This window comes from Crocuta crocuta, unplaced genomic scaffold (genome assembly GCF_008692635.1).
Source record: "Crocuta crocuta isolate KB4526 unplaced genomic scaffold, BGI_CrCroc_1.0 scaffold108, whole genome shotgun sequence".
Taxonomy (NCBI): domain Eukaryota; kingdom Metazoa; phylum Chordata; class Mammalia; order Carnivora; family Hyaenidae; genus Crocuta; species Crocuta crocuta.
This window is the reverse complement of record NW_027532825.1, coordinates 9,648,134-9,674,727: the sequence shown is the minus strand read 5'-3', so window position 1 is coordinate 9,674,727 and position 26,594 is coordinate 9,648,134. Positions and strand designations below refer to the sequence as shown.

At 43.7% G+C, this 26,594-nt stretch overlaps 1 protein-coding gene across 1 annotated transcript in view; it reads right to left on the bottom strand.

Annotated features, from left to right (window-relative positions):
* VPS41 (VPS41 subunit of HOPS complex) overlaps positions 1-26,594 on the bottom strand; it is a 184,738-nt gene that overhangs the window by 112,748 nt on the left and 45,396 nt on the right. Inside the window, exon 4 of the mRNA XM_077781123.1 lies at positions 21,531-21,608. Within this exon, the coding sequence (XP_077637249.1) occupies positions 21,531-21,608 (78 nt within the window). The remainder of the gene's footprint in view (positions 1-21,530; positions 21,609-26,594) is intronic.

Below are 26,594 nucleotides of genomic sequence, written 5' to 3'. Positions count from 1 at the left end.
GTGAGCGGGAGGGGGTGAGGATCAGCACATCCCTTCTAAGGCCAAGTCCACTACAGGTGGTCCCAAGTTCTTAAATTTAAAGAAAAGGCAAAATCACCAACACGTACACCTCATGTGATAATCAATCACCTAATGTAAAATGCTGCAAATAAATACACTTAGTATGGATTATGTCAGCTCTTCAATTAGGAATAAATTCACGGTCATTTCGAAAGCTGCTTTTAATGGTGTTCTTTGTGGCAACTTCTTTTCCCCCGACGCTCCTCATCATCCCACCTTAAGCTATCAGTCCCCCAACAGTGAACCTAAGAAATCAATCTGCTAATGTATAATTTGTAAGGCTCCTCTGACTAACAAATGGATAATTGATTCCTTCACAAATGCTGCGTCCCCATGGACACGGAGTGGAATGAATAAGAAACAGAAGATGGATTTCATTTTTGTTCTCTGAGATCCACTAGTTAGCAAGCCCAACATCCACATGGTCAGCCATGCAGGCTCATGGTCTTTAGTCACAGTTAGCAAGCAAGCTGCACTTACATTACACGTGTGAAAAGCAAACGCCTGTTCTTTCATACTCGGGAAAAGCTCTTTTTACTGCTTATTTTGACCTCCCCTGACGATACACCCTGAGGTGAGCAAGACCGCCAGCTGGATTTAAGAAGTCTCTGAAAAATACACCTCCTTGTGGGTTTTCTGCAAATCTGCAAAGCAAACATCTATTTTCTCGCTGACTTATTCTATGGCCAGAACAACCTAACCTTTAACGATAAACTCTCAAATTTTCCTCTGTGGCTCTAAGATTTCATCTCGGGTTTTCAATACTCAATATCAGGCTTAAAGACAAGCTGACGGTCCACAGCTGGCAGTCATTTCCCCATGATCCTGACCATAATACGTTTTACCGTTCAAACGAGTATGCAAGAAAACGGTTTTCTTGTGAGGGGTTAAAGATGATCCTCCTCCCTAAGATTTAATAACTACATTAATATGAGGCTCTTGATACAATAATCCAGCTTTTAACAGACACTGCTGTTTGTGTAGATGGAAGGAAAATACTCTGTCAGTAGCAATTCATTTCAACTTGAGAAATAATTAGAAAATGTAAGAAGCTACAAAGTTATTATTTTCCACTCTGAATAAAAAGGGGGGGGGGAGGGGAGTGGTGAAAGGGGGCACAAAGGTGTAAAAGTTACATTTCAAATTTTATACGATGATGTGGCTGAACTATTCCTTATTCTAAAATGACAAGATGACTGATCATCACTCAAAACTTTATATTTTCAAAAATATATCCTTTTTCAGGGAAATAGAAAAAAAAACTCCTAAAATTTATATGGAACCACAAAAGACTCCAAATAACCAAAGCAAGCTTGAGAAAGAAAAAGCTGGAGGCATCATACTTCCTGATTTCAAACTATGTTACAAAGCTCTATTGGTCAAACCGGTATTATGGTGCTCACATAAACACCGACACACAGAGCAATGCAACAAAATCAAGAGGCCAGAAATAACCCCCTGCGCATATAGTCATTTAGTCCTGAGCATTTCAAGAATACTCAAAGAGGAAAGGACAGTCTCCTTAATAAATGGCAGGGAAATTCATATTCATGTGTAAGTAATGAAATCGGACCCCTATCTTATATCACTGACGACAATTAACTCAAAATGAATTAAGAGGGGCGCCCGGGTGGCTTAGTCGGTTAAGCGTCCGACTTTCACTTAGGTCATGATCTCGCGGTTCGTGGGCTCGAGCCCCGCGTCGGGCTCTGTGCTGACTGCCAGCTCGGAGCCTGGAGCCTGTTTCAGTCTGTGACTCCCTCTCTCTCTGACCCTCCCCTGCTCACGCTGTCTCTCTCTCCTAGAAATAAATAAAACATTAAAAAAAACACGCACACACACACAAAATGAATTAAGAACTTAAAGGTAAGCTAGGAAACCCTAAAACTCCTAGAAGAAAACATAGGGGGAAAACGTAGCTTCCTGACAGTCTTGGCAATGTTTTTTTTTTTTTTGTATGTGACGACAAAAGCGCAAGTAACAGAACCAAAAATCAACGAGCAGAACTACAGCAGATTGAAAAGCCTCTGCACAGCAAAGAAACGGTCACCAACATGAAAAGGCGGGCAGCCTAAAGAATGGAAGGCAATATTTACAAGCCACAAATCTCACAAGGGGTTAATATTCAAAATATATAAGCAATTCACATACCTCAACAGCAAGGAAACAATCTGACTTAAAAATGGGCAGAGGACCTAAATTGACATTTCTTCAGAGAAGACCTACAAATGGCCATCAGGCCCGTGAAAGGTGTTCACCATCGCTAATCACCACGGAAATGCAAATCAAAACCACAATGAACTACCATCTCCTACCTGTTAGGACAGCTATTTATAAGAGATACCAAATGCCCAGCAAGAATATGGAGAAAAGGGAACCTTAGTGCGGCTGTTGGTGGGAATGTAAATTGATACAGTTACTACGGAAAACAGTGTGGGGATTCCTCAAACAATTAACACTAGAACTGCCACATGGTCCAGCAATCTCACTTCTCGGTATATATCCAGAGGAAATGAGTCAGGATCTCCAAGAGATCTATACCTCCACTCTCACTGAAGCATTATTAATAATAGCCAGGATATGGGAACAACCTTAGTGTCCACGGACACATGAATGCAAAAAGAAAATGTGGTGTGTGTGTGTGTGTACATACATACATATAGAACATTATGCATCCATTAAAAAAAAATCCTGCTGGGGTGCCTGGGTGGCTCAATTGGCTAAGCGTCTGACTGCTGATTTCAGCTCAGGGCATGATCTTCTCTTTCATGGGATCGAGCCCCACATCAGGCTCTATGCTCAGTGTGGAGCCTGCTTGGGATTCTCTCTCCCCGCCCCCTCTCGCTGCCCCGCCCTCGCTTGTGCTTTCTTTATCTCTCTGAAAATAAATAAACACACACAAAAAAACCCTGCTGTTTACAACATCACAGAGGGACCTTGAGGGCATAAAGCTAAGTGAAATAAGTCATACAGAAAAAGACAAATATACTTTATGATCTCACTTGTATGTGGAATCTAAAAACATCTAATTCACAGAAACTGAGTAAAATGGTGGCCGCAGGAGTTGGGGGTGAGGAAATAGGGAGATGTTGGTCAAAGGGATGAAGTTATAAGATGAAGTTTAGGGGATCTGAGGTACCGTCTGAAGTACATTAACAGTACTTACTTGAGAGCTGTTATAAGAGTTAACACCCTCACCATAACAACATCATCAAACGATAATCCTGTGAGGCCAAAGCTATTCTTACTGTGGTAAATATTTTGAGATGTATCTGTGTATCAGATCATAAGACTCTACACCATAAACTTGCATAACATTATACATCAATTACACTGTAATAAAGCATGAAGAAATGAAGTCACATATTCTCAAAGTACTAACCTATTATATAAGCAAAGATGATCTCTAAGTGAAAAGTGGTTTAGGTAATACCTTTAGTTATAACATGGTAGTTAAAATGCTGGACATACTGACGGCTATTTTAGTGGGACACAATTACTGGTCTGCTTTTTGAGGTAATGTCCACTGTATTCCTAATGCAGGGACTCCGAATCACTCCCCCAATATCATCATCTACTGAAGGTGTTCTTCAGTGACTTCAATCTGGCCGCTATGCTTTGAGTCGCTTTATGGTTTATCAAGCTTTCCTCTGTTGCTGCAAAACGGAGTACCTATAAAATGATCACCTTAAAACACAGAGTACACGGTCTATATTTCCTGACAGCCTTAATAAATATTCTATAACTTCCACAAGAATACAGATTGGTAGGAAAAAATAACTTAAGTATCTCTAATTTGTCACTTAGATTGAGCCTGCATGAGCTTCAATTTGGAGATCAAAAGCTGAAATTCCCTATTACAAAAACAATGTCCCTAGAAAATGATTTCAACTCTGACACCTTGAAAATAATCTAAAAGAAGAGAAAAACTCATCTGGGAACGAGCAGAGTGGAAAGAAGTTCTCAAGAAGAGTCACCGTGTTGGAAAAGAAAAGGATTTTGTCCATTCATAGTGTCATGACTGTTTTAACACTTGAGCTCAAATCTGCATTTGTAGGAATACTTATAAATCAGCCTTTGAGCACCACTGAAACATTCCTAAATACTGTAACCTCTTTTTTTTTTTTAAAGTTTATTTATTAGAGACAGTGAGATAGACAGAGAGAGAGAGAGAGAGAGAGAGAGAGAGAGAAAGGGGCAGAGAGAGAAAGACAGAGAGGGAGAGAGAATCCCAAGCAGACTCTACATGGTCAGTGCAGAGCCCTATGCGGGACTTGAACCCATGAACTGCGAGATCATGACCTGAGCTGAAATCAAGAGTGGGATGCTTAACTGACTGAGCCAGCTAAGTGCCCCTAAGTACTTTAACCTTTTAAGAGTATCCTCAAATTAGGAGTTTTAACCTCCTCCCCCAGAAGACCACGCTGGTTGTGACTTCAATGCTGTAAACTGATAGCGGCATTTGCAACCTCACTCAACCCCTTTAAGCCCAGGCTGCTGCCCAGGCCTGATGCCCGGCACCCACGGCCCCCAGGCACGGCCCGCCGGTGAAAGGCTCCCCCTGCGACCTCAGACGGTGCAGCCTCCCAGAGGCAGGAGCACGGAACGGCCTTCCAGCCTGCAGAAGACTTACACGGACGTCCGCCCTCTAAATCCTAACAACCTTTAAAAGCACGGGGAGGATTTGGAAGGGATTGCCTCCTAAGAAGCCGGCGTGCTGCTGATTCCTAGAGCTGTTTTCCTTCTGCTAAACGTCAGTGTCTGCCGGTGCCTTCCACATCCCCGCACACAACGGGGCCTCGACACAGCCCTTCACAAGCTGGGCACCGATTAAAACACCGCTTCGGTAAAAGGCGAAAACCAGGCTTCTGGTCAACTTCTACTATGTATTTATTCCGTTGTCTTTCATTCACCTGCCAGCGGCTGTGCCAGATGCCCGGGGAAGGGGGTCCTTGCCCTTACGAGGCGTGCAAACCCCGGAAGCGCTGGTCAGGCTTAAGGCCGTGACCTCCGGGGGGCTGCTCCGAATGTGCAGCTCCCCTCTGTCCTTGGAGGCCGAGCGCGTTTTCCCCAGAGCACGCGACACCATTGGCTGGACAATCCAGAGCGGACGCTTTGGAGAAGTCTCCCTGGGACGCCTCGGGTGGCCGTCTCCAACACTGACTTTGGCAGCTGAGTGAGGAAACCTGAATAGGAAATCAGTCTGAGCAACAGCGTGAGGAGCCGGCAAAGTTTCTCTTTCCAGTGCCCTGTGCTAGAAGAACTGCTGAGCGCCTGCTGGCTCCCAGATACTGTGTTGCGCTTGAGACGCCGTCATACAACAATTTGTGTCGCCCGAACACCACCGTTAGGAACAAACGTCTCTTACATACATAAATGACCTGGAAAGAAATACAACAGACAGTTTTCAAACCGGTGAAATACAATGTATGAAGTTTGATAAGGAATAAAAATATCCGTTCTTCCACTGAGTTAATAATCTCCTTATGTATACGTGTACCCAACAAAGGAGCAAAGGAAGGAGTGACAGAAAAAGGAAAGCTGGGTCCGGGACAGAAACACGAAGCCATCTGGGCACTGCACGGGAATAACGCAGAAGAAAAACAACAATAAATGCATTTAACAAAAGGGTAACTAATGTTACCAAAACGCCTCCAAGATTCGAGGAGGATGAAGCAAAGAATGGACCAGCAGTGCCTGCCTGCAAGGCGTCTGCGGACAGAGGCTGTGACTGCAGCACCTCGTGACACTCCTGCCTTAGCATCTAGCGCCTTACGTTCCAGATCGCTATTCATGCTAAGCAGCTCCACAGCCACGGGCCTGAGACCAGGGGCCGCGTTCTATCATTCTCTAGAGCCCCTGCACCTCCTGACAAAAGCTTTACTGAAGGAGTAAGAAGCAATCGGTGAATTAAGACGGAAAGGGCTTGCTTCCTTGGGGGCCATGGAGAAAGCGGTCACGAAGACAGCGGGCCGCCGGGCATTCCAAAGGCAAAGACAGGAACGCACATTCCAGCAAGAGGAAACAGACAAGGCCTGGATATGGTGCAGGCCAGAGCGAGCGGGGACGCTGGAGCGGAGACAGCGGAAGCCTGAGGGCTGAAGAGAGGGGCTCTGTTTTATTCCGCGCCGTCACGGGAGCAGCGAGAAGGGTTTCTGGGGGAGAGAAGCAAAATCCAAGCACCTCTGGGACGATTACTCGGGCAGCTGTGTGAAGGACGGACTGGGGGGGACGTGAGGCAGGGAGACTGGCTGGGTTTCGCCGCAGTAACCCAGGGGAGATCCAATAAGGGCTCTGACCAAGAGTGGGGGCTCTATAAAGAGCGAGCAAAAGCACGAAGAAGCTCAGAAAAGGATCTAGGGGATGTACGAGGTAATGGAGGCACATGAGGGAGGGTCAGCATCACAGAGATGGAAGCAAACCCCAAGGGGGGAAGAGGCCGGGGCCCCCCGAAGACAGGGTATCCATCATGGACCTGGAGGGGCCTCGTCTTTGCAGTTTGGAGAAGACGGGCTTTTTCCTGGCCGCAGGATTTAGATTCAGAAAGAGACTATAGCTCCTCGGGCCCACTCAAGCCGCCAGATAAAGGAACGAGCACTTCTGGAAGACACATGGTCTAATTCAAAGGCAGGACCTTGCTGGAGGCAGTTTGGTGCTGTCAGGCCAGGGAGCCAGGACCCAGCAGGGAAGAAGCAGGGTGGTTCCTTCTGTCCCAACAGTAATTCATGACACAGAGGCATCCATGCATCGTATGAGCCAACTTGTCTGTTACTTCACATAATTATTTAGTGTAGAAATAAACCCGGATGTTTTACCACGCAGGTAAATTTGGCTGAAGGGGGACACAATGAGTAAGGTGTCCTCTGCATGCGGCCATGGCCCCGAGGTTCCTAGCCTACAGGGTTCTAATGCTACAATTCTAGAAAACAAAATTCATGTTTTTTCCCCCCAGAGCACATTGCCCTGAGCATAAAATAAGTTTTTTCTATAAGAGTTAGTATAACAGAAATGCGGCTATCATCCCTGTAACTGTATGACTATAGAGAAAGAACAAGCATATTACTATTCTTTAAAAGTAAGTCTTAGGGGCATCTGGGTGGCTCACTCAGTTAAGCGCCAACTTCGGCTCAAGCCATGATCTCGCAGTTTGTGAGTTCGAGCCCCGCGTCGGGCTCTGGGCTGACAGCTCAGAGCCTGGAGTTTACCTCAGATCCTGTGCCTCCTCCCCACGCGCGCTCTCACTCTCTCTCTCAAAAATAAAAAAAACATGACAAAACATTGTTTTAATTAAGTCGTAGAGGCCTCCCCCTTGACCGGCCAAGTCCTAAGCATCTGCTATCGCAGACCTTGAAGGACAAACTTCATTAACAAAAGCAGGTGCAGAAAGCCCGAGAGAGCGCAAATCCATGCCGACCGCAGAGCTGTGTGGACACATTGCCAGAGCCCACAGATAATCCTGCATCATTTCTTGACTGGCAAGTTCCTAATACCACTGACGATAAAGGAAAAATCTGGTGGGAGCCAAGATGTTCTTACCTCCTCCTTCTTTCACTTATAATAACGGATAATAAGAAACAGCAACAAAGCTAATGTACTCTATTTGCCTAAAAACAGCATTTGAGAAAGTAAAGGCTTGGTGCTTCCGTGGGTTTGGGGGGAGGGGAGAATCACTTGCCTAAAAAGGCTAGCACGTACGGTTTAAATAACAGAGACCGAGTTATTAATCGGATAGAAAATGCCTAACTTATTTTTCATAAAGAGGAGGAAAGACCATTTAAACTTTCACCAGTGTGACTGTACTCTCGCTACGGAGACTGTCAGAATGCTCTCCAGTGTAAAAGCATGGCTTTCTCAATTCTCCATCAGGGCACTTTCCCAAGTAGATGGCATTCTCTCACCAGTTCTCAAAAAGAGCACCTTGTAAACTAAGTTGTGAGGTCTCTAACACTGCAAAGAAATTCCTGAAGTCAACTCGCCGGACCTGCACTGGGGACCTGTTTGTGACACACTATAAAAGGTACCTGATGGGGTGCCTGGGCGGCTCAGTCGGTTGAGCGTCCGACTTCGGCTCAGGTCTTTATCTCACGGTTCGTGGGTTCGAGCCCTGGCATTGGGCTCTGTGCGGACAGCTCAGAGCCTAGAGCCTGCCTCGGATTCTGTGCCTCCCCCTCTCTCTGCCCCTCCCCTGCTCACACTGTCTGTCTCTCTCTCTCTCTCAGAAATAAATAAAAAATTAAAAAAAAAAGTACCCGACGCCCCAAATAAAGGATCGGATGGAGCAGCCAGCAAAATCAGTCTAAAAATGGGAGTATTGGGGCGCCTGGGTGGCTTAGTCGGTTAGGCGTCCGACTTTCGCTTAGGTCATGATCTCGCGGTTCGTGGGTTCGGGCCCCGCGTTGGGCTCTGTGCTGACTGCCGGCTCAGAGCCTGGAGACTGTTTCAGAGTCTGTGACTCCCTCTCTCTCTGACCCTCCCCTGCGCACACTGTCTCTCTCTCTCTCCTAGAAATAAATAAAACATTAAAAAAAAAAATTAAAAAAAAAGTTTAAAAATGGGAGTATTAAGTTTCTCTTTCTTCTCTTTTTTCCGTTTTTTCCTTTCCTCTGTTTCTCCCTCTTCCATTTTTGCATGTCCTATACACCATGAACACTGTTAAAGCCCATCATATAAATGAATTAAAAAAAATAACAGCTCTCTTCCTGAAGTGCCGTAAATGCTGGGGCAATCAGACGCTTGGCCTGATCCCATTCCTCATGGTAGTTAATACTGAGCCTTGCACCAAATACTTTACATGCCGATCTCAAATAATCCTCAAATGAATCATACTGACCAGGGGTGAGACTATGCTCTACATTTCAGAGAAAGAAAGTGCAAGGAAGGTTAAGTAGCATGCCTAAACTACTGAACGTGGTGCAAGAACGGAAGCCAGGAGACGGACCCCACACCCGGCTGGCGGCCACAGGGCCACGCCGCCTCTCTCCCGCCTCAGGACCACAACCTCCCACCCCCAGAGCCTGGCCAGCCTCCCTCCTGCTGGGCATTACGCCCATCAGCCTTCATCTCCGACCACCCACCAATGCATCTCTTTCCACCGCTGTTCTGGGGTAGCTGCACTTCCAATAATGCAACCGAGTCAAAACTTTCAGGGGAAAGAAAATGAGAAACTGGTAGGCTCAGGGGGTAGGAAATTTTTGTAGACAGATTTTGTTCCTGGCAAGGGAAGAACGACAGACTCCATCTTCATACCAAGGAATAAATCCTTCTCCTCATAGCACAGTGAGATTTTTTTTTTCTTGAGGAAGAGAAAGTTAAGTGTGAGAAGGAAAACTTTATACACAGAAGGACAGCTTTGTGACTCTCCAAAGATTCAAACAAATTTTTCTCCCCAAAGACATAAAAACATGGACTCTAAATGAGAAGATTAATATAATGGCTGCAATCAGATAAAAAACTTCTGAACTGAAATACCACAAAGGTGGAATTAAACGATAAAGGGTGCCTGGGTGGCTCAGGTTTCATGATCTCATGGCTGTGTGAGTTCGAGCCCCATATCGGCTCTGTGCTGATGGTGCGGAGCCTGCTTGGGATTCTCTCTCTCCCTCTCTCTCTACCTTTCCCCTGCTCACGCTGTCTCTGTCTCTTTCAAAATAAATAAATAAAACTTAGAAAAATTTTTTAAAGATAAAGATAAACAGACTCGAAGGCATCTGTCCCTGTTTCTGGCAAGGAGATGTGTCCAGGCTCTTCTGTCTGCCACTTGAGGAGGCCAATTCCCTGGCCCACCACCAGTGTCTCTGTCTGGTACTCAGCAGACTTTTAAATGTTTTGCTGAACGGAAGAGGGTAAAATGGTATCTTATGATTGAGATAATGCCACATTTTCCTGATTATCCCAGGAGTACTAGAGAAACTGCTGTCTTTTCATGGGGTTATTGGAGACATCTGGGCTTCTCCATCTGAGAATTCCCTGTTCATCTGTTTGTCCAGTTTCTTTCCAGGGGTTGTGTGTGTTTTCCTTATTGATCTATAAGAGCTCATTGTAGAAGTGATATTTGAACAAAAATATGTAATTAAAATAGACTATAAGCGCCTTATGATTACAGGTTTTATAGAACTTAAAAAATCAAAACAAGTGAATGAACAAAACCAATGAAGTTCAGATTTAAAGTACTAAGGGAGGGTGAAAATGCACATTGTCCTAAGAGCAAATCATTAGTATTTCATTTGATAGAAAGATGTATTGGCAAGTGTTAAATTTGACTTGCTGGCGACTTCTGAGATTTTGAGCCATCACATGATCCTCCCTGACCAACGTTGTTATTTTTCCTTGTAAACGGTGACCTTTTTAATTACAAATCAATTTAGAACTTTACACAGATACTGACAGAGTATATGAATTAACAATTCTCAAAAGAGTAAACAGCCTCATTAGTAACCAGAAAAATACAAAGTAAATCAATACATTCCCGTTTTCTGGAAATCTAGGTGGCAAAGAATTTCTGAATGAGAATGCCTAACGCTGGAGACAAGATACACTAGCACATTCTCATAGAGGGGCTGCTGGGAGTAGTTTGGCATCATCTAAGTATACTGAAATGCAGCAATCTGTAGGAAAACTGTAGAAGTGTTCACAGTCTTGAACCAGTGATTTCACCTCAAAGGATGTGTTCAAAGGAAAATTCAGTCACCAGACCCCTCCGCCCACCCCAGGGTCACTCCTAGACTGAGCACAGTTCAGTGAGCGTACAAGACACTGGGAAGTTGGTGCCTGGTGAGCTCCAGGCAGTAACAGACAGTAACAGGCAGGTTACTTTTTTTTCTTTAAGAAACTGGTTCTATTAGAGCAGGGCTCACCCTTCCCCCATCCAGTTCCTACTTCTAACTCAGGCCTGAACGGAGTAGCCTATTAAAACAACTGGAGCAACAGCTTCAGGTAGAACGATCTACCCCACCAGGCCCGGCAGGTAAAGTTACTGAAGGAGTCCGAGTTCACTTACGAGGATTTGTGACATCAGACTTGGACTGTGGGCTGACCAGAACGCCCACTAGATGAAAAGAGCCTATCCCAAAGATGCTGCCGCAAGACAACATCTAAGCCCGACGTCCCCACTTCACCTTGACTTACAACAGGAGCTGGTAAAACCCTCTGTGGTTTAAGCCTGGCTGTGCTGGGTTTCCAACACTGAGCAACCAAAGTGCCCTGATAGATTAATTTTTTTCCACTAAAGTAAAATGTAATTCGATTTTTAGACTACCCTGCTACCTCACAGGGCACTTAATACTCTGAGATAAAACTCTTCTAAAAAAAATTTAACAAAATGTGGGGAGACTTTCTGCTAACTAGGAAGATGTACCCAAACAAGAGACTTAGCACATTCCATTACTTCAAACAAGCCTGTTTTATCCTACGTCAAATCCTTACCTATCTAGTGATTTCACTCGATTACTATATCATTTCTATAAAAGGTGGTACCTGCCCCAAAAAGGAATCTGTAACACAGAACATGTATTACTTATGCAAATAGAACAAAAACAGGAAAATAATATTTTACTATATTATAATAATAATATAATATTGGTAAAATTCTATTTCTCATGAATAAGATAAACTTTGGGTACTTTCCCCCCTGCTGTATTTCATTGGTCAGAAATAAGATGTTACAGAAAAATGTATAAAAGTTGGGGCCCCAGGGTGGCTCAGTTGGTTAAGCATCACACTTTGAGCCAGGCCATGATCTCGTAGTTCATGAGTTCAAGCCTCACCATTGGGCCCTGTGCTGACAGCTCAGAGCCTGGAGCCTGCTTCGAATTCTGTGTCTCCCTCTCTCTCTGCCCCTCCTCTGCTTCTGCTCCATCTCTGTCTCTGTCTCTCTCTCTCAAAAATAAATAAACATTAAAAAATAACAATTAAAAAATAAAAATTTGTAATAAGTGTTTTTTTTTTTTTTACTCAATTTAAAGAAAAGCCAAAGCAGCCAATAATTAGATAACCTAGACCCCATCCTGTATGGTGCCATTTACAACGTCAAGCACCTTAACACATACCCAACAATTTAGGGTTGCATAAATGGAAATAACAAATATTTTGATATGTAAAGATTACCTCTTAGGAACACGTTATTCCATTTTTTCTGTAGCTTGTCTTTTTACTGTTTTTTTTTTTTAACGGTTTTACTCAGATACCATTGACATACAATAAACCGCACATATTTAAAGTGTAAATTTGATCAGTCCTGACGTGTATATGTACTCGTAAAACCTTCACCAAAATTCATATAATGAATCTATCTGCCCTGAAAGTTACCTCACACCACTTCAGAAGCCCTCTGCCCATCTCAAAGCAATCACTGATCTGCTTTTTTCCCCACTATAGACGCATTTTCCAGCATTTTATATAAAATGCAGCCATATAACATGTAGGCTTTGTAGTATGGGTTCCTTTCACTTAACAGAACAGATCTGAAAATCATCCATGTTATACAGCATGCACCCGTAGTTCCTTTTTACTGATAAGGAGAATGCCATTGTATGGGTACACCACGTTTTGTTGATCCGCTCCCCTGGAGATGGGCATACAGATGCATTCCACTGCAGGGCTGATGTGAACGTTCACGTACAAGTCATTGTACAAGCACATGCTTCCGTTTCCTCAGGGTAAAAGGAACAGATCACGTGGTAGGCATATGTTTACTGTTTTCGAAAACTGCTAAACTCTTTTCCAAAATGGTTATACCATTTTCCATTTCCACCAGTAACGTATGCGAGTTTTTCTACGTGGCTTACCAACACCTAGTATGGTCAGTCTCTGTCATGTCTTAGCCATTCTAAGAGGCTGTTAGTGGTATTATTCCACTGTATTTAGTTTTAATAAGAATGTTCTTTCCTTGCTACCAGTTAAACTGACAAAATCTAAAATGTTAAGAGCTGATAGCCGCCCCGGAAGGAGTAAGCTTCTTCTTACTGGAGGTGTAAAATAAGGACTGAACAAGCAAAGGACAAGAACGCTTTTGAAGAATCTCAGGTCCTGGGTAGGGAGATGAACAAAACATCCCGTAGGTTCCCAATTATCACAATATATCATGATTGTGTCAAGTGAAAACTACCTGGCAATTTTAGCCAAATAAAGAATTTCTCGAGAAGGCTGATAAAACAAAGCTCTTCGAACAGAAAATGAGAGCTTGTTTAAGGAAAAAGTAATATTCCACCAACTCAAGGTAGAAATTATTTGTTATTAAACATACCTCACCCACACAGGAGTCCCTGCCTCCTGGTCCATGACATCTGATTCAGCATCACTATAATGGTTTCATTTAGTTTCCTAAACACACGCAACTCCAAAGCCAGTCACCGTGAAAATACTCCCTTTTCTTTCCCCTTTGGTCACCTGCCGAAAAAGTCTCTCTCACTGCATTTCACCACTCCTCCCTTTCCGCTCTCCGATTCTCAAGCTACTAGTGGGAAAAAAACAAACCTATATGTAGATAAAAAGGCTGTGGTAAGTGCCCTTTCAGATTCCATTTCATATGAAGCTTGCATCCCTCTGTCCAGACCCCCTCTGACAATCAAAAACTGCTTATCTACCCTTCAAGATTCATCTCAAATTTTCACTTTCTCCCACCTGCAAAGCTAATCACACCTTCTGAGTCTCCACATTGTTTATAATCCTTTCAACGTGCTCACTTTGCAACACGTGCCCGACCCCCAAAGAAGGAAGCACCAGAACAGAGGGTCCCCTGTACTGTAGAATGGAATCCACAGATTTTCTGCCAGGCCCCAGTCCCCACCCAGTTCAGACTCATTTTCTGGAAAGTTACAATCACTTCAACCCTGACTTTGTGAAATGTGTGAAGTAACAGGGTGATTTCATTCAGTGAAGAAATACTTTAAACTTCAGCTACTTAAGACGTCTTTGTCCAAATGTAGTTACCAATAAAAAGTCATATATTACAATTTTTTGTAAGTATAATGCTTTAATTGCTTCCACTTGAAGTTGAATGTTTTCTTAGCCACCTCTAAGCACAGATGCTACCAAAGTTACCAAGATACCTATAAATAAACCACAAACTGGAGATGATTTAATGCAAAAAATGCAGAAAACTGGAAATAGGATTTTCCCTGGAGTCTGTCAGAATGATTTCCACTTAAGTAATTCTCAACTCATTTGACACATTTCTTATCACTCAAAATACTGAGTCCAAATATAGAAGGCAGATTTTTTAAACACCTAAGAATCTGAGACCTGTCAATCAGTCTTAGACAGGTATCACAGACACTGATACATTTCAGCCAACAAAGTGCCACTCTGATAACATCAAAGGATACATGCTTCCCAAGTAATGATGCCGCATCTGGAAGAACATATTACAGATGGGATTTACGTCAGGTGGCTACGCGCCACGAGACCAAGGGGTGAGAAGAATTTCTTTGTTCAAGGATAGCTTCTGTTTTTCGATCTGCTCGAAGGTTCTATTAATCACCAGTCAGCCCAATGTCATCCTGGCCACAGTATGAATGAGCCTGAAGTATCAGTATTAACGCTCAAAGAAATGGTCATGTCCATATGATCTCCCGTAATGGACACACACCCATCTGGATGTGGCAAAGGAAGGTGTAAAAACCTCCTGATTGTCTGGGAGGTAGTCCACATACAAGGCATTTTACAGATTTGGAACTATCAGAGTTCAGACAACTTGTATCAGTCTCTCCCTATCTGCCAGTTTTTAGGCTGAGCACCAAGGACACACGGGTAAACTGCACACAGAAACTGCCCTCAGGAAGCTCACATTCTATTCTAATACTAGAATATTACTATTCTAGTCTCATAACTCAACACAAGTACTGGACGTTGAAGACGTGGCAAAAACATGGAGGAGGAGGAGGAGATCACATCACGTGAAGGATACAAGATGTCTGTGAATATAAAAACCGCAGTCTAAGAAGCTGAAAGGAACTCTATGCTTCCGGGAGCAGATGAACAAAGGGGGCGGGGGAGGGGAGCACTTCGTTTCCCGAAGCGGGAAATAAAGATGGATGATCTTGCAAACACTTAGGTCTTGACACACAGGAAAGAGGAAAAGGGAGCTGATTTGTATCAGAGAGGAGTTCCTCTAAGCCAAAGAACGCAGAAGGCCAGGGGGGTGCAATCTCAAAGATGGCCCAAGTCACAGGCCTGGAATGACCTCCATGTGAGGGAGGCCCAGGACAATCCAGACAAGCACAGAGGCAGGGAAGACAGAACCTAAGTGGCTCAAGCCCAATTCCCTCCAGGCTTCCTTACCNTAAGCGTCCTCAGCTTCTAAACTCTGATGACTTTCTGAATTACCCGTAGCAACTAGGAAAAATCTGAGTATCTGACAGCCAGCTGATAAGTACTATGAAATAAAAGGGTTACTTTTTAAAAGTAGGAGTTAAGGTTCACATCTCAACATAAAAAGTCCTAAACATAAATCCAAATGGGGAGCGGGGGGTTGAAAAATAAACAGGCGAGCAGAGATCTGCCTCCAAAGGCTCTCATGAGAGCTTAAGTAAGGACAGATAAATAGCCAGTTTTGTGGGTATGTTTCAAGATGATATTATCAGCCAATATATGTTCACTGGGTAATAAACAGTCCCAAAGAAAAGAGCGAGGGGGAGAAAGACGAGAGAGGCATAGCAGAGGACACAGCCCCTGCTCTCCTAAACCTTAAACATATATATGAAGGAGAAGCTGGACTGACCCTCTGAGAGGCTAACAGTACAAATAAAGCAGCAAGAACACAGAGGTTCAGAGAGAGGGCCCTCAGGACAGCAATCTAGGGCCCCCACGCTACAGAAAGGATGGAACTCACGGAGGAGCAGGCCAGCGAGATGCGGTAAAAGCCTAGAAGGCCGCGTACACGCCCAAGGCAATACGCAAAATGGCCAGGGGATCAGAATGACCGGAGGAGAAAGAAACCCAAATGAAGATCACAAAGGTAGGTGGGGCCAGAAGACCAAACCGGGTCTTGAGTGCTGAGCTAGAGCAAGAAGTCTACCCGAGAACTCACGAGGAGCTTCCAGTGTTCTCGGGGGTAGTGAGGGGACTGAAGGAGGTGGGGGGGGCGGGGGCAGGGGAGACAGAAACAGACCCCCCAGCAGAAGGGATGTTAAGATACCGTCCGGTGACGTACTTAAGGTTTGATAGAGATCTGGGATTTTCTTTTATTTAACGTCATATGAACATGAGGAAATACAAAAGATTAGCTGTAGGAAACACAGTGTATTCGTTTAATCCTAAATAAAAAACAGGAATAGAAACATCAATAGACTCAGCTATCGGGAGTTCAAGGAGAATCCTGAACCCACCTCATAAGAGATTTAATTTAAAACCTGGTATTTATCTTAATACAAAATGTTTTATTTTGTTTTCTCATCCCTTTCCTATTGTAACATCCACGTTACAGGTATTTATCTGAGGTCTCCTGCCAAGACGCCCTGACAGCAAAGCTGGGGCGTTTTCTATTTCAAGGAAGAAAAACACATAAAGGTAAACAGAAGAAATTTATGTCCAGTCAGTGGAATTCTCTGCTCTCCCTCTAGCACACTTAAAAGAATAAAGACTTAAAACATACGGAATAATGCTCCGAAATAATTTGCTCATTGCTTCCAAGTAGGTTCTCCTAATTAGTAAGCCTTAACATTAATATGCTTTAAGGAAAGCAGAAGCTATTAAAGAGAAAGTAATTATGATGACTTAATGGCATTATATGGGCATAAATACTACGTGGAAATTTCAAACATCTTTGAGATCCTCTAAGAATTTTGTCTTTTTCCCACCCCCCCCAATGTTTATTTTTGAGAGAGAGAGAGAGAGAGAGACAGGGACAGAGTGTGAGCAGGGGAGGGGCAGAGAGAGAGGGAGGGAGACATAGAACCCGAAGCAGCTCCAGGCTCTGAGCTGTCAGCACAGAGCCCGATGCGAGGCTCCAACCCACGAACTGTGAGATCATGACCGAAGCCAAAGTCGGACGCTTAACTGACTGAGCCACCCAGGCGCCCCGATCCTCTAAGAATTTTGAAGTCAGATGTCATACACCTTGTAAGCATGGAGACCACCATTATTCGAGGGAGTATAGGCCCGATCTATCTTAAAGGCAATTTTCATAGCAACCTGAGTACTTTTATAGGAGAAGCAAGGACTATTTTCATTTTACTCTGGGAGGTAAGGAGTGAACTTTATCAAGTAAGTCTGAATTAACATAAAGCTATATGTAGAAATAACCTCTAAAAAGCACATGTGGTTAAAACATTAACGATCTGAATATCCTTTTAAGTGTTCTGAAATCTCAATATCAACATGCAAAATAAAGTAGCACTTCAGTGGTCTTCACTCTCCACCAACAAACCACGATCATAGACGGCAGGGGAACACAGAATCCTCTCTGCCTACGCTTTTATGTAATCATTGTATGAATATACAGTGGTAGGCATGATCCACTCATATAAAGATCCCGGAAACAACTTAAATTTACTGGTATTTAGAACTGAGGAAAGAAAAGGGTTGTTTCAACAGACAAAGGATAATATGAGTTTTGCTCAAGGTCAAAGACACAGACAAGTATATAGGTATTTCTGTATGTGTGTGTGTAGTAATGTTATGGAGGTATAACTCATACAGACTAAAGAGCACAAATTTCAAATATATAGTTCAGTGATTTTTACCTGTGTGTGTGTGTGTGTGTGTGTGTGTGTGTGTGTGTGAAACCATCATGACAGAGATTATCATCATTTTCCAGATTCTCCTGTGCTCTCTCCCAGTTCAAATAACATTTGACTTCTAGCACCACAAGTCAGTTTCACCTTTCCTTGACCATCACGTTAAAGGAATCCTACAACACATACACATTTGTGGAAGGTTTCTTTAGCTGAACGTTAAATCTGTGCAATTCATGTATGTTGTTACATGTACAGGCAGTTTGTTCTTTTCAAGTGCCCTGAATCTACCACAATCTGCTTATCCATTCTATGACTGAGGAATATTTAGGTTGTTTCTAGTTTGGAGCTATTATGAATCGAGCTACTATAACAGTCTTCTATATACTTGTGTGTGTGCGTGCGTGTGCACGTGCACACATGTGTGAACTAAATGCTGCATTCAGTTGTAATGAATATATACCTTCAAGTGGAACTGTAGAGAAATATCTTTCTTCCACATGCAGAAGGATTTATTTAGTTATTTTCTTTTACATCATATGTATTTAAAGTCACATTGGGCTTCCAGAGCAATTACTCTATCCCAGCTCAGACAGCACAATCACTCAGGAAACTTTGTTAGAGAATCCTCCGTGCCCCCACCCCCCTGCCAAACAAAACTACTGCAATCAAAACTATAAATGCAGTGAATGCAGTAAAGAGATCTTTCTTGAGAAAATGAATGTTATGCAAACATGAGAGATTATTATTTTCTCTAATTTTAATTTGTCTAAACTATTCTCAGAACTGACAACTAAAGTCAGGAGTGTTTCTTCATTAATTTCTGAAAATATTTGTTCACTCTTATTGTACTTCTAATGAAGAATAAAGCTTTGGATTAAAACAGCAATCATTACATTTGAAGAAAACCAGCAAATTCAAGTCATCATAGTATTTTTATTTTTTATTTTTTTTTAAGGTTTTTTTTTTTTATTTCTAGGAGAGAGAGACAGTGTGAGCAGGGGAGGGTCAGAGAGAGAGAGGGAGTCACAGACTGAAACAGGCTCCAGGCTCTGAGCTGGCAGTCAGCACAGAGTCCGACGCGGGGCCCGAACCCACGAACCGCGAGATCAGGACCTAAGCGAAAGTCGGACGCTTAACCGACTAAGCCACCCAGGCGCCCCCATCATAGTATTTTTAGAACTGAAAGAATACTTTTTTTTTAAAGGAAGGACACAGGTGCACCTGGGTGGCTCAGTCAGTTAAGTGTCCAACTCTTGCTCCTGGCTCAGGTCATGATCTCACAGTTCACAGGTTCTGCACTGACAGCGCAGAGCTTGTTTGGGACTCTCTCTCTCTCTACCCCTCCCCTGCTCATGTACACACACAGATTCTCCCTCTCAAAATAACTTAAAAAAAAAAAAAAAGTGGTACAGAGCCCACAGAGCAATCACATCATCAGAAACAGGAAAGTACTAAAGGGAAAAATGCCACTGAAAAGCTATACATGAAGGCTCTATTCAAAAGAGGACAATAAGAAACTTGTCACCTGAAAGTCGTACGCCTTCTATGGTAATGATCATGAAGAAGCCAGAGTCTCATGAAAAACCTTAACAGAAGACGATCGAAATCTTTGAGATGGTAAATCTTTGAGAAGGTAGGGGCGCCTGGGTGGCTCAGTCGGTTAAGCATCCGACTTCGGTTCAGGTCATGATCTTGTGGTTTGTGGGTTCGAGCCCCGCGTCGGGCTCTGTGCTGGCAGCTCAGAGCCTGGAGGCTGTCTTCAGATTCTGTGTCTCCCTCTCTCTCTGACCCTGACCTTCCCCTGCTCACACTGTCTCTCTCTCAAATATAAATAAAAATTAAAAAAAAAATCTTTGAGAAGGTAAATAAAATACCACCAAACCATCCTCCTCTCCTTGCCAAAAAAAAAAATAAAAAAGTGGGAGTGGGCAAGTTTCTAGAGAACTTCATTTTTGAAGATGTCATATGGGAAGATTAAAAAAAAAAAAAACCGAAACACAAAAATCATGTGGGCAGATTTAGAAACGACACCTGAAATAAATACCTGAAAGAGGCTATGGGACATACCGGATACAACTGACATGAGAGAAGAGATAAGTGAAGGCTTATACTGAGCAGACACAGGACTGACGGAATGAGTAAGTGAACTAATACACGAATAAATTCCTATGATATTTTTCTTGGTTTCTCTTTTGGCAATCAAACCAGCAGGTATGTCCATAAACCTCAACAATCAAGCACTTCAGTTTCTTTTCTTTCTTTAACTTATTTGAGAGAGAGAGAGACAGAATCCCGAGCTCCTCTACTGACAGCACAGAGCCCGAGGAGAGCTCAAATCCCCAAACCGGGAGATCACGACCTGAGCCCAAATGGAGTCAGACGCTTAATTGACCAAGCCACCGAGGCACCCCAAGCACCGCAATTTCTATACAGGATTTAAAAGATTGATTTGGATGCAGAGGGTCAGATATTCATTAAACTGGAGCAGGAGGTTCAAGAGACGAGACAGGAGGAATTTTTTTGTTATTGTTTTTCGATTTGTTTGTGTTCATTTTTGTTTTATAGGTGAGGAGACACAGGTAACGTGACAAAAAAGAGCTCTCCCCCAGCACCAGCTACATGCTTTAATGGATGGCAACGGAAAGAACAGATGTTTAAGTCACCAAGATAGGTGTCTAGGAGGTATATGGAGGATCAAAAATATACTCCTCAGGGTCTGAAAGATGCTGAAGCAAAACCGGAACCCTCAATCTGCCTGATACATTAGCATCGTTAGTGCACATAAGGCCCTTTTGTGGACTATTCCAAAGAATCCATCGACATTCAGTGTCTTTTAAGTACAACAAAGGAATCTACTCCTTTCAGACACAATGTGCCCCAAATCAAAAACTCTGGTCTCTTTTATAAACTACACCAATCCCTTATAATAGATCTTTCAACAGGTGCTGATGCAGTCTTTGAAAAAGTGATACCTGCCCCTTAAAACGAGCACCTTGTTCACCCCAAACGTTCACATTCACAGAAGCATGGATGCTCTTGAAACTGTCAAGGTAGATCTTAAAGACCAAAATACAGCTTCAAATTCAACATTTCCTTCGTCCTCAGTGATTCCGAATCACAATTAATACATTAAGAAGCCCAGCTCTTCACTTTCAATCAATATAATCCCCTAGGAGACCAAGCAACAAAACAGTCAGATAAAATATCAGCTGCATGTATGCAGGAAAAATAACCTGAACCAGCAAGGTGATCGGTCAGTCTCCAGTTATATTCGTCATCTAGAGAAGGTGGTGGGGCAGAGACTTACAACAGACCAAATGAGGGGGCTTCCCACTTTAAGGAAGTATGTAAATTATGTAACTCAAGACCAGCATTCACTAATAAAAGCAGTGTTTTTTTTCTTTTAATAACAATTCGCCTAGATATTTCTCACTGTTCTAATTTAAAACGAACACACAGAAATATTTCAAATAGCATTTAAAGCCAAATGGATGACTCTAATCAACTCAAAAATTAGAATTCAGTGCATTTATAAAGATTTGTAAATGGAGTTCACATATAAAAGATACTCAGTCAAAAGACAAAATGTCTGTATATATATAAACCTCTTTCCTTTTATGTTCACCTTTATAATTTTTAGCATGTACCGTAAAATTCAGTGTGACGTTTAAGCACTCCGATTAACTGACAGAGACCCTTTCTTTATACTATTCCAACACGCTGCTAAAACTAATACTGTAAAGCATAACATTTCAGCACGAAGTTTCGTTCACACAGGAGTTTACGCCGTATACTCACTACATCAAACTTCTGAGTGATGTTCCCCTGGACGTCGAGTAAATAGACCTTGCCGTAATGTGTGCCCAGTGCCAAAAACTGCAAGGAGAACAGAGGGGTGAGTTTATTAGTGAGCCCACGAACGCACATTTGGCAAGTGAACCATTGTCAAAGTCAGCACTCTGAACGCGTAAGTGAGCTGCGGTGCCTCAGAACACGCACACGCCTCAGAGAAGGCTTGTTCCCAGCTTCGGGGAAAGAAGGGAACGGGGCTGCCTTTACCGGAGGAGTGCACACGGCCTGTCAGAATGACCCAGGAGGCCCCTCATCCACGGAAGACTGATGATGTGCCTGCACTCAGTACACAATGCCTGGTGGGTGGAGGCAGCAAATCCACACACAGCTGCAAAAGCTTGGCCAGCCTACAGCTGAGCTCCAAGTCAAAAGGGAATGATGAAACCCCCCCTTCATTGATGGCAAGTGTGTAAATCTGCACTATCATGTGAGTTTAACAAATATATATACCCATGTGCACAAACAACCAAGTATTATTTAAAAATTTTTTTTAATGTTTTTATTTATTTTTGAGAGAGACAGAGCGTGAGCAAGGGAGGTGCAGAGAGAAAGAGAGGGAGACACAGAATCCGAAGCAGGCTCCAGGCTCTGAGCTGGCAGTCAGCACAGAGCCCGATGCAGGGCTCAAACCCACAAACCGTGAGATCATGACCTGAGCTGAAGTTGGACATTTAACCAGCTGAGCCACCCGGGTGCCCCAACCAAGTATTATTTTTGAGGAAGCAAAGTCGGAGTCATGCTGGGAGATGAAAAAGCCCAGAAGCATTTACGTCTTCAGTTAGCACGAAATGCTGTATAAAAGTTAGTGGGGACCGCTGACTGCAGATGTTTATATTCTAATGCAGAAAAGAATCCTTGGTCGCAAAATAACGACTGAGCTACTTATTCAGTTGATAGGAAATAGCTCTTGACTCCCATCGGTCCTTTAATTCTTTGAACCAACCCTAAACAAACATGACGAAACTCGAAGACGACCTGAAATAGGACAGGAGATTTTTTTTCTTCCTTTTTACCTCCTTCACCATCACTCAAATGTTCTAAATTCTAGGTCTTTCATTGCATGGGAACATGCTTCGTTGCAACCTATAATGAAATGCTGAAATTTACAGGTGCTGCGAAGCGTTTTAGTCAAGCAGCACAATCTTTAGGAGAAATAACCTTATGGAATGTCAAGGTTTAAAAGGATTTTATCAAAATGCAATTGCTGAAAATGAAATTCCAGCCCGGGCACTTAAAATATGAAGCTACATTAAAGAGAAGCCACAGAAAGGGAGAGAGGGGCTCATTAGAAATGCGCCCCCCAATGCCTTTCACTCCTGCAAGGTTGCCTTTTTTTTTTTTGCCAGCAAGAAAAAAGTCCCCCGGGTAAAAAAATCAATACTGGTTAATAAAACATCAGGTGTGGAGACATAACTAGGTATGACGATTCGGCCGCGCACGCCTGCCTGAACGCACCAGGTGCCGTGCCGAGTCCACACCCGGCACAGACAGCAAGTCTGCTGGAAGCGAGGTGCGGGGGCCCTGCAAACGAAGGGGCAAGAGGTAATTCTAGGGGGAAATTAGTCTGAATATTTAAACCGAGCCGGGACGTTGCCTCCAAAGCACCAGAACATTCGAATCAGAAACGGAGGACTCGGATGGCTCGGATGGTTGTAATTTTTTCTCCGCGGTGACACTCTGACGGTATTTGAATAGAAGAAAAAACCCACATGCTACTAGCTAAAAATGAATACTCCCGCTTCGGTCTGCGACGGGCTGTGGTAAAACAATGAGTCTTAAGAGCTCACCGGGCCCCAAGTACTGGATGGTATTGATCCTCCTCATAAATACTGTATTTAGTTTGTTAGAAAACTAAGGGGGCTCGGATCCTTAAAATGCTTTAATCCTGGTGATTCTGCAACACGGCTGTAGAGGCCGTTCTTGAACTTCCAGTTATACTTGATTTTATCAAAACTTTTAAAGGTTCTATGCACAACACCTGAATATTAAGGTCTTCCCTTTTTCTCTTGCAAAACTGCTACTTTCACTCATTAAATATTTAACAAAGAAAACATAATTATTTTGATAGTTTCAACCTGAAACCATAATTCCTTTAGAACACTTCTGAACAAAAATGCAGCGGTTTCTGGAACAAGCTACCTTTTCTTTACTAAAACATTTCATTCGGATTAGATCAATTGTTGCTATTGCCTTTTAGAAATAAATACGTGTCCTTAAAAAAAAATAGTAGTTTGACAAAACAACTGTATAGGTCTTAGAAAGTCTATTTAACTACTGAAATTATCGAGGAGTCATACTTTCCCTTACTAATGCTTCGGACTACTCAAAGTACAACAAAAAAATGCAAAATTGACCAGAAATCACAAAGATAAATACAAATCCTTTAAATGTGATTCTTCCCAGGGGCGCCTGGGTGGCTCAGTCAGTTAAGTGTCCAACTCCAGCTCAGGTCATGATCTCATGGTTCATGAGTTCGAGCCCTTCATTGGGCTCTGTGCTGACAGCTCAAAGCCTGGAGCCTGCTTTGGATTCTGTGTCTCCCTCTCTCTCTCTCTGCCCTTCCCCCCAGCTCATGCTCTGTCTCTCTTAAAAATGTTAAAAAAAATTTTTTTAATGTGATTCATTCCAGCCATTAAAAGCCTTGAGTAGTTGTAAATACTGTGTTTTTAACCTGAGAACACTTAAAATCCAGGATGAGCAAAGGATAAGCATAATTTATTTAACCCCTTCCATATTTAAGTATAGAAACTTGACTCCTTTTATAAACTAGCAGACTGGGCATCCAATTCTTCTGACATATCCGGTCCCCTGGGCATAACTGTTTTTACTCTGAATGAAGGGACTCTGTGGAAGTAAACAAGCAGAAGAAAGGATAAGCAGTCCTTCAGACACCATGAAGGAAACGGCTTATACGTGGTCAGCTGTATAATATCATCTGTGTTTCACAAAGCATTTTACAGTATTCGAAATAGTAGAGCAGGGAGTGCCCTTAACTCCGCCTGAGAAAAGAAGTCCCAGGAGTTGATAGGACCCCCCTGGACATGGTCAATCAGTGGCAGAACTGGGGCCAGAATTAAGAGCCAAAATACTCTCAACTGGATCAAAGACTTCATAAATAGAAACATGGCCATCACTTTAAGAACGCATATTCTAAAAGTCAGCACGGATTACAGTTCCCACGGTCAGCTCCTTGACCAACTTGGTTTAATTATGGTGTCAATAAAGTCTGGTCTCCCAGCAGGCACACTATGCTGTTTCATCCAGAGGTTCATTCAACAGACAAAAAGCACCTGTATAGCCTTCGATAATAAGCAGGTGTAACTTAAAAGGTGATGGTATAACGAGGAATACAGATTAAAAGGGTTGATTAATCAGAGAGTACCCTTAAAATGGGAGATCTCTACAACCCTCTGGAACCAGGCAGGGGTCAGCTGTGCTGAACTTTGAAGGAGTTAGACAGTAGACCCTGAGGCAGATGGGACAGGATGCGGTAAAGACCATTTCAGGCAGAGTGAGCACCACTTGCTCAAAGGCATGGAGTCCCGTAAAAAGCAGGGCAAAGTCGGGGCCCTGGGTGGTTCAATCGTTTAAGCCTCCAACTCTTGATCTTGGTTCAGGTCATGCTCGCACGGTTCGTGTATCTGACCCCACCATCGGTGCGCAGCCTGCTTGGGATTGCTCCTCCCTGCTCATTCTCTCNAGGACCAAAAAAAAAAAAAAACAACCAAGAAACTACAAGTAGTTTTATATGGTGGGAGCATCCAGTTTGCGCCCAGGGGAAGAGACAGGTGAGAAGGCTGGAAAGGCGGGTCAACAGGAAGCACCTGAATATTTATGGTGATGAACGCAGGTGGGGAAAAGGGTGCACGAGAGGATGCCCAAATCCTCGAGACATCAGGGAACCACTAAAGAATTCTAGGGAGGATTACGTGATCAGATTTGAATTTCTGGACTGACTTTTTAATGTTGATTTTTCAGTGAGGGAGAGACAGTGTGCGAGTAGGGGAGGGGCAGAGAGACGGGAGACACAGAATCCAAAGCAGGCTCCAGGCTCTGAGCTGTCAGCACAGAGCCCAATGCAGGGCTCGAACCCACGAACCGTGAGATCATGACCTGAGCCGAAGTTGGACGCTCAACCAACTGAGCGCCGGCGCCCCTGGGAGATTGCTTTCGGTAGAAAGAAGTGCTGTGGATGGACCAGAGCGAAAGCAAATCTGCAGGAAAGCAGACTGGCTGGCAACATGTGCAGCAGTTCCAGAGAGAAATGCCAAATGCCCACACCAGCAGACAAGGGCCCAGGACGGGAGCAGGCTCGAGCAGGCAGGATGCGGGTCGGATCCAGGCAGAAGAGAGGGTGTGAGTAAAAACAGCCAGGCGCCGCCTCCAACACACCACCCATCCAGCAGAAGGGGGCAGGCGTGAAGCCAGCTACACGAGGGGGCAAGATCTAAGGGGGCCTCACATCCCACACACGAAGGAGCTTAGACTTTACATAGCAGAGGGTGAAAATCATACGAGGGTTTTAAATCTGTATTTTCAACAGCGGATTCTGGCAACCAGGTTGCAAAGGGGTTTAAAGCAGAAAAGGGAGCGGTCTGTGAGCAGAGGCAGGGCGAGTGGGAAAATCACCAGGACTCAGGAAAGACCGGGTGGACGTGGAGGAAGAGCCAGCTTTGGCTTAGGTGACGGAAGGGACAGTTATGCTGCCAAATGGGACAGACAACAAAACAAAATGATGCGAGGTTAGAGAGAGAGCAGAAGAGGAGCTCACAACGGGGGAGCCGAGCTTCTGGGGACCACAGAACAAAAGGTGGAACCGATTACGAGGCACCCGGATAAGGAAGCATGCTGCTCTGGGGACGCGTCCGCGGGTAGGTGGTCACGGACATTGTGAAATTTAAAAATCAAGACAAAGGCCCACAGGAGGGACGGCAAGGCCAGTCTTCAGCGAGCGTAGCAAGGGGACACGGAAGCTGGGACATGGCCCCAATGGCAGACTGGGAGAGCGCG